We start from the raw sequence: 9084 nt of genomic DNA, 5'->3' as shown, positions 1-9084 counted from the left end.
TTGATCAATTTACTTGCATAGCTGTGGCTCAGGTGTCACGTCTCAATTGGAAGGTTGGTGGTTCAATCCCTGGCACTGCAGTCCCATGTCGAAGTGTGCTTGGGCAAGACACTGAACCCCGAAGTGATCCCGATGCTGTGCTATCTGTGTGTGAACGTTTATCTGATGAGCAGTAACACTTAAATGGGCTCTGTTTATGAGTTGTTTTAAAAGTCTTTCTTTTTGCTGGATTGATTATTGTTCAGGTCAGCAAATGAATTGCATCAGGAAATTAAAATCCACTATAAACAGACAATGGTTGTGGTTCATTTGCTGCAGGGACACATCAACATCTCAATTAGTGTAAAATTCAAGGACCGCAGTGCCATGGTCAGACAGAAAAATACACTAGCATTTATGTACGATGATCAGAGGGTGTTTCGAGTTCAGCAATGTCTGTGGATGTGTTGTAAAGGGGAAGCGGTATGACTAATGTTGCACCAAATATTTGGCTTCCTGTTCTGCACCTGTTGCTCCTGCTCGCTCAATGCAAAGCCTTTATAAAGTTGTACAGTTTCACATATTGTATGTGTGCACAGTGTTAGCCTCAGGGCAATAAGATGAGTAAAACTACAATTTGTGTTGGCAGGGTTTTTTAACAATGCTTTCGAGGTTTCTCAGACATTCGGGGTATGTCTTTGTGATTTGCGTTAAGTTTTAAATTAATCAATGACTAGAAAGCGTTATCAGGCTGTGTAATGTGTTTTGTGGAAATATAGGTAAGTGTGTGTCAGATTTGATACACAGTACATGCAGTCTTTCATGTCACCTCTTATTCAGGGGAAGTTGGCACCACCATGTGGTCAGCTGGCAGCTGACAGTACACATAAAAGGCAAGAAATTGACCCAATGGCTTTCAAATACTGTAATAGTTTTTATTAGTCTTTTCCCTCCTTGAAATCAAACCACAGCGATATAATATTCAATATCATAAATTACACAAAAACATAGCAGTGAAAAAAAACATATGCATGTCCCAGACAGTTACAGTTCAACAGTACATTCAATTTTAAATGCAGTGCATTTAACATGTTACAAGACCACCAGACGCCACACAATTTCAAGAGTCAGAACCAGCTGGCATACTTAAATGTAGAGACTTTGTTAAGGTTGGACTGATGCAGTATGTTGTTTTGCAAAGTTATGTTTGTCCAACGGTCAATAGATTTCCTCACCCACCCTGATGGAGATTTTAGCAGTTTAGTGTTCCATGATTTACTATCCCCAAAAAAATAAGATTCAGTAATTGTTAAATGACACTGAATCCCTGTGATTTTGAGTATTGTTTGGCATTAAATTTGATGAGTTCAATATCCGGCACAAAGTATTGGAAGTAATTACAGGTGATGAACCGCACATGTTGGAACATATTAGTATAGGCCTACTAATAACATAGCAGTCCAACCCCAAATTATTCTCACTTTTATGGTAACAAATTCCTGGAGACCTACAGTGCTAATGAAGCTGATAGGCACCCCAGAATGTCGACGTGCTGTCTGCTTGAAAATCATCTGTGATATTTAAGCTGACACTGTCTCCCTCTGTAAGCCTGACAGTCTTGGCCACCCACACGGTGCCCTCTGTTGTATTTGGGAAGGTCCCCTCAACCAGTGTCTTCTCTCGTTTGCCAGGGGTGGCATTTCTTTTCAAAATCACAGATTTGGTTTGACTTTTCTTAGGCTTGTTGAAGGTGACCTGGGCGTAGATGAAGTAGAGGCCGTTGTCATTGCAGTGGATGGAGTCGTTAAGCAGGACGAGGGAGCAGGAGTGACATTTCGGGGTTGACTCTTCCCAAAGGTGACGGTCAAAAGCTGTAAGATACAGTATTTGGCAAAATTTACTTCAGTTACTCCGCTATAAAAACATTTTCACATCACCAATTAAACTTTAGGCGGTAACATGACAATGAGAGTTATATATACAGTAGTTTATATAATCCACCAATGTACCCTTTGAAATATTGACATTTAAATGTTCACCTTAACTTGAAATAAGACATCAGGTAAACAAAGTTGATCTTCCAATTAATGGCTAATTTCCTTCAATTTGGCAGACTAAGCATCCCCTGACAAACTGTGTGATGATGTCTTTTGATGTGGGCTGTAATTATACCTAAAGTCGGTGCAGCCCACATTACAGCTCTGCGTCGGGTTTGTGGAGGTTTTAGGAACCCACTTCACAGAGGAAAAAGGCAGTGTGGTAGGAGGAACCCAATGCATGAGACTGGAAACATGACAAGGCTGTATTATCTCAGACTGTGGGTGTGCATGCAGACGAATTGTGTGTGAATGTAGTAGATGTTTATCTCTTGGATATAGTAGTTGGCAAATATACTGTATACTGTTCAAGTGTAAAAGTACATAAGCTAGTAGTACAACCTTTTATATTTACAAGCAATTGATGAAATATGTGACATAACCTTTTTCCAACTGAGCCGCACCCACTTCAAACCAGTGAGAAAAACAAGGACAAAAACAGAAATAGAAAAACTGTTGTAACTTTGGTAGAGAAATGTGTGTTCATGTAGGACCCCATCGCTCAAGCGAGCAAGAAGCTGATTCAGGGTTTTAACCATAATGAAGAAACTTAACGGGACCCTGATAGACCAACTGAGATCTGTTTCTTTTGTCAATCTGAATTTCTCATTAAAAAATATCAGTAAAGAATCAAAGTTAGGAGTTAGGTCACTGAAGCAGCTGCTTCTCCTCAATCTGCTGTGTCATCATCTGCTTCACTTAAAGACTTCCTAAATTTCTCATGACTTTCTCTGAACTTGTTGCAGTTGGCATTTGTAGTAGGCATCAAGTAGTTTTTTTTATGCAGCACAATGCACAATGACAGCAAGAGGGATCAGTAAAAAAGTGAGAGTCAGGCCTTGTACTCAAAACACATCTTGCATTTTGGTCAGTTGAGACTTCTCTGGGCAAGAAAGTGTCATCTCAGTCTCTTTTTATAATGTAGTTTTCTCTGTGTGACCATTGAAAGTCAGTGTGAAAAGACAGCTCTAGAAAGAAGCACTCGCTCTTTGAAGTTTTAGGCACTGACAAGAAACCCAACACTGATTATTGATGCTTTACAAAGTAAAAAAAAAAGAATTCTGCTGTCAATAGGAACTCAACTTGACATTTCATTGTTTATACTTGACCAGTTTTTCGTAGAAACATCAACACAAACAACGTAACTTAGAAATGCAAGATGAAGGACTGAGGATTTAAAAATGCAACGTATGTCACCAAAGACATTTAAGATTTGCCTTCAAGCTCATAACAATATAAACACAGACAGGAGTAAATTATTAGTGCTATCTACAGCTATCTAAAACACATGAAACACAATGAACCACACAAGAAGAAGCGATGAGAATTAATCTGAATATTAACCAGGAGAGGAAGTGTACTTACACTTTTTTAGCTGGATGTATGAGAAAGAGGATCCTGAAAAACAACATAATTTAGAGGTTATTTGATGATTCAGTAACTGTGGAAAAGTTCACAATACATTTTACGTTTTGAGTTCTCCCATTAATATCTTCCAGTTTTTTGTCATTTCTTATAAAGGTTTAAGATGTGGGTAGTAAAAAATATATATATAGCTTACCTTTTCCCTTTAAGGGAGCTGCAATAGTGTTGACTGCAAAAGAAAAGTTTTGAGTAAAATCCATCTTTATTCATGTAAATGTGGCATGTTGTTATGATTTTATTAAAATACTCATACTTTCTTAATTTGATATGTATACTGTATATAATATGATGTTACTTTGAAAGGCATCATTTAAAGTGAACAGATAAACTTGACATCAAATCAATGATTACCTGTTAGACCTGTTGGACTGACTGTTTCTGGCTTCAGTGTAGAGACTTCTTCCTAGAAAAGATACAAAACAACAATTATCTTCTGCATCATCATCATAATCATCGTCATCATCTGTGCAACTTTGTCGTCGCACTGGCAACAGAGAACTACAGATTACATTTTGTGTCCAGTGAAAACCGTGTCTCCAAAATATCAACTTTTCTGTAAAACATAGTGGGAAATTAGCATTTATTAGATGATTCATCAGGTTTTGGGAGGGTTTTATAAGGTAGGAGAATCTTGTCAACCAATAAAGGAACTCCTTTAATGTATATGGTAAATATAAAAATGACAGAAACCAGAGTTCACTTTCCTTCCTTTGTAGTAAATACAACTTTGTGTCAAAGAGGTTTTAAAATTCCCGGATACTTTTTGTGGTTATAGTTTGTGGTGATGTTTGTATTGAATCACATTATTGTATCATTTACTGTATCAACCCCTTGTGGACAAATGCTACACTGAGACACCTACAGAATATCCCTATATCAAACATAGCTCTGATCCAGGTGCTAGATCCTGTCCGTCGTGATGTCGCTGCCACCTAGAGGCACCTACTGGGAGACTTGACTTCACTCACAACATCAAACTGAACTTTTAACCCTTGTGTTGTCCTTTGGGTCACCGGGACCCGGAGGACAACATAAGGTTTAAAAACAAATGTTGAAATTAAGACAGAGATTAGACAGGAAGTGCTTTGTGATAGCATAAAACACATTCAAAAGCTACTTTCTTTGCATGTTTTCATATCATTCACACATTAATTTTAAACCTTGATCTTAAATGTTTTTTATGTGACATCAAGTAGAATTTTACAAGCACACGTGAGACATGACTTCACAATTACACGTCCATTCGTGTCACAGCTCCATGAGAAAAAATATGCAGTCTAACATACAGTAGTAGTCCAAAACTGTTCCGACTGTATCTTTTCTCCTGTGACAGATGTACTGACCTCAGTTGACTTTGGTTTGATTGAAATGAAAAGTGCTGCCATAACCACCATGGCCACAGTGAGGATGCCACACCACACCTGCAGCAGCAGGTACTTAGTAGAGGACCTAGACTGACCCTCCATTCTGTCACACACACACACACACACACACACACACACACACACACACACACACACACACACACACACACACACATTAGTTTTGTCATATATTTGAGGAACTTGTACTGATTTTGAATACTGAACATAATGTTTTGAAACCAACATTTTACTTTTTGACATCTTGGCCCATCAGTACCAAATTGTTTTTGGTTTGTGAATTACTTGTATCATTTCAGTTCCACCAAAGTGACATTTCCCCTCTAAACTTCTCTTAAGGTTTAAGGCTTGAGAGGCCCAAAAGACGTAGAATTACCCAACGTTTTCAAAGATTGGAGACATATAATAATAATAATAATAATAATAATAATAATAATAATAATAATAATAATAATAATAATATATGTAATATATGATACTAAATAATTAACAAAGGCCATTTTACTCTGGAAGAGTACTTTTTTATTTTGATACTTTAATATCTATAATATAAAGTATATTTTGCTGACGAAACTGATAAAAAGAGGTCTCATTGTGGTTCCCTTCGCTTTTACCATTTTATCTCAATTTGCTAAATTTATCTCAATTTTATCTCAATTTGGTAAATAATATGTTAACATGACTGAGGGGAATAATGGTCAAAACTCATAAAATACGACTCAGGTTGTAAAAAAAAAAAAAAAAAAAAAAAAAGTACTGCCCTTTAACCCCCAAGTCTAAAATCAGCTTTTTATGTTAAGAGTTTCACTTGACAAGTATATCAGATAGACTGTATTACACACATTGCATTATGGGTACATACCCTCAGCTCACAGGATTTAGTGAGAGTAGGAGTGTTTGTTTTTTTTGGTCCTACACAGAGCAACATGTCAGTGTAAAGTTTGGTTGTTTATTTGTAATGACAGAGACTGAAACTCATCAGAGACTGCTGAAATACCTCTGACCCAGAATAATTTGTAAAGTGGCTGCCAATCAAACTCAAAACTTTTAAACAAGAATGTTACAATGGTCTATGGGTAATTTCCAGTAGCATACTTGGCATACTGCCCAAGCACGTTGCTCTGCTTTACATTCCACTGTATATGATGTATGATGACAAGTGGGCGTAACATATACATATGTGAAACATCATGACAGAGTTAGACAGTGAAAGGACTAGTTGAAAGTTAGTCACTCAACGCATCATTGTAGGTGAAAAATATGGTAAAATGACTTTTTTGCCCATTTCTGATAAATTATAAGCGACATTTCTGACCAAGACTTTGTCATTTTTCGTGTAACTGTGTTTACTGGATTCATCAAGTATGTGATTCTACATCACAGCCTCATTTGTACTGAGTGTCCCATAAAGGTTAAGCACTATTAATTACTAATTAATTACTCAGTAAATAAATCCAAACCGTATCCGTTAAGTCTTATTAAATGTGTTTTTCTGCCCCTTCTGACTAGGGAAATGGGAAAGTTTTATGTCCAAAGATGTACGCCTTTGAGAACTTAAAATTTCAAATTGTACCAAAACCATGCCATTATTTCAACTTTTTAATATGATCCTAAGGCAAATATTGTAGAAATACTGTACTAAAAGGAAATTAAACATTTCCCATCCTTGAACATAGTTTCCCCTGTACAAACATAACTTGCATAGTTTGGGAATTTCAGCATCTTTTATAGCGGCTATGACTTTACCCACAGGCTGCTGAATGAACATATAATAAAGCCTAGTATTGTCAGATATTTCACAGAAATGTAAAACAATATTTTAACACACATTTAAGAGAGGAACTAAATATACTCCCTAAATCTTGACTCACCCAGTGTGTGCTGCACTTTCAGTGTCCAGATACTTCTGCTGCTTCTCTCTGAGAGACATGTCAGGTTGACAGGGTTTTCCGTTTTACATTGGCCATGAAGAGATGGAGGGTTTTTTTCTCCTCTGTAGAGAGAGAGAGAGAGAGAGAGAGAGAGAGAGAGAGAGAGAGAGATATGTGGTTGGACCAAGAAGAGGAAGGAGGCTATGGTGTAGATAGCTCCACTTGTGGATGGCAAAGTGTATTGCATGCAGGGCGAAACTAAGAAGTACTACATATTGGATTAATGAAACCAAATGGCAGTTGCATGTTGTATAACTTTCATGTGGAAACAAATGGGTGCCTTGAATTCCCCGAAAATGAGAGTAAGAGTAAAATGTTTTGAAATAAATTATTATTATTAAGTTGAAATATGTTGAATGATATATGAAGTGTTTTAGTGACACACACATGGAAAAGTATGTGGTGCAGCCCCCCGCTGACACCCTCACTGACATGCAATGTTTGTTGTTGGTGGTTTGTGATTTCCCACGTTTATAGGTCACTGTCAGAGTTTCAGGCCTAAACAACTATGACAGGGACTTTTTCTTCACACCATGCATTTGATGTGAATTAAGCTGATGTGTGATGAGGAAATGCACTCTAATGCTGCATCCCTTATGACACGCTGCTGCCTCATTCTGTCTTTCTCTGTCTATTTTCTAAATGAAAAACTCAATAACAATATCAGCTACACACTAACACATGTTTACATATGTAGTACACTTAAAGTTAGAAGGGTTAAGAAAACAGTAAATTTCAGCTTCAAGGGTTGGAACATCACCCACATTTAGATTTGCCAAATGAATTATGGGACAAATTGCACAAAGTTAATCTAATGCTACTTGGAGATTTGATCTTACTTGATATAAAAAGTGCACATCAATGGCATTTTTTAAAGTCTCTTTTAAACTACAAAGAGGACAGTATGAGTAAGATTTGCCACACATTTTCTGACTGTAAGACTGTAGATTTGAAGTATAAATGGTTAAGAAAGCTTCGAAATAGTAATGTTTAGCCTTATGAAGTGCTTTAACCCCAAATTTCAATGTTGAAAAAAAAATCACATTTAAGTTTAATTTCTTGAAAAACTAATTATGGGACGAACTGCACAAATTTAATCTAACTTGGAGGTTTCATTCATTTGATTTAATCTTTATTTGGTATAAAAGGTGCAACTCACTGGCATTTTAAACTACTAAGAGGACAGTGTGAGTAAGATATTCCATAACAGTGCCAAGTGTAAAATGTTACCTCTAATTTTGGGCAATTTGGTGATTTAGTTTATATGAGGTTCCAGCATCATCCAAAGATGCATATTTTTTGTATAAAATCCCCTTGTCCTTCAGTGTTTGCTTGTTGAGCTGCAGTGGAGTGATACTAACCCCAAAAGGGAATTTCATGCTAAAAGACTGATTTGAATAACTCAGACTGCTGAAGTTTCATATTTTTTCATAGATTTTAAATGTATCTTTTTTTACACAGGAGGACACTTACATTGAAAGCTCATTAGGAAGGGATATTTTCCTAGCAATTCTGTTTATACACAATAATTTGCAGCAGCAGGTATGTTTTGAAGGAAATGTAATGTCGACTGGATTAAGTTTTCTATTAACATGATTAGGAAACGTCTTAAGCATGTTGATACTGAATGTAACAATGAAATTGACAGTGGCAACATAGTTTTTGTTTGCACCAAAATCCAATCTTACAAGACAACATCCGTGACAAAAGCATTATTAACCTTTTTACCCAGCACATCTTCCTTTTTTATCTCCAAATCTGCACAGCGATGCACACTTATGGTGTGCCTTGAAACATACCTCTCTTCACATATTTGTTTCATACTGCTCTGACGAGCCCCAGCAGACTGGTCTCCACAATATTTATTCCATCTTGCATAAGCCTTTGACAGAGTTGGCAAGCCGGGCCACTCCTCAAATACCTCCAACCCAAATTGGAGACTAATCTGGCAGAACATGCAACTATCTTCCAGGAACCCCAACCAGCAATTTCAAACACAGAATATACTTCACTCCCCACACATTGCATAAAAAGAAAGCTTTACCATCACACCCTATGCACTCAAAATGTGTTGGGCACATTTTATACTATGGTGGAAGTGCCTGAGGGTTACAGAGCGTTTCAGAAATTCTATCAAACCTACTGTCCAAAACAATTCCTTACTTGCCAGAAGTCCTGTCACTTAATGACAGCTCCAACTTGGAACTTTGTGTTAGGCAGATACAGTGGTGTAGTCTAATGTATTGTAGTGGGTATACTGTAGTGTACACA

General features: G+C 37.0%; 1 protein-coding gene across 1 annotated transcript; it reads right to left on the bottom strand.

The window, feature by feature from the left end:
- Positions 1–753: 753 nt before the first annotated feature.
- lta (lymphotoxin alpha (TNF superfamily, member 1)) lies at positions 754–4966 on the bottom strand. Its single transcript, XM_031313150.2, has 5 exons — positions 4844–4966; positions 3852–3903; positions 3637–3669; positions 3441–3473; positions 754–1850 (listed from the first exon to the last, which is right to left on the bottom strand). Exons 1-5 carry the CDS (start codon positions 4964–4966, stop codon positions 1495–1497), a joined length of 597 nt encoding a protein of 198 aa, XP_031169010.2. The 3' UTR covers positions 754–1494.
- Positions 4967–9084: the final 4118 nt, after the last annotated feature.

Source organism: Sander lucioperca, chromosome 10, assembly GCF_008315115.2.
Source record: "Sander lucioperca isolate FBNREF2018 chromosome 10, SLUC_FBN_1.2, whole genome shotgun sequence".
Lineage (NCBI taxonomy): Eukaryota > Metazoa > Chordata > Actinopteri > Perciformes > Percidae > Sander > Sander lucioperca.
Note: the sequence above shows the minus strand (reverse complement) of the source record. Positions and strands in the feature narration are given on the sequence as shown.

Coding starts and splice junctions, on each gene's coding strand:
- lta (XM_031313150.2), bottom strand. CDS start 4,966: ATGGAGGGTCAGTCTAGGTCCTCTACTAAGTACCTGCTGCTGCAGGTG. Junction 3,670..3,851: donor CAGTCCAACAGGTCTAACAG/GTAATCATTGAT, acceptor TTTCTTTTGCAG/TCAACACTATTGCAGCTCCC. Junction 3,474..3,636: donor AGCTCCCTTAAAGGGAAAAG/GTAAGCTATATA, acceptor GTTGTTTTTCAG/GATCCTCTTTCTCATACATC.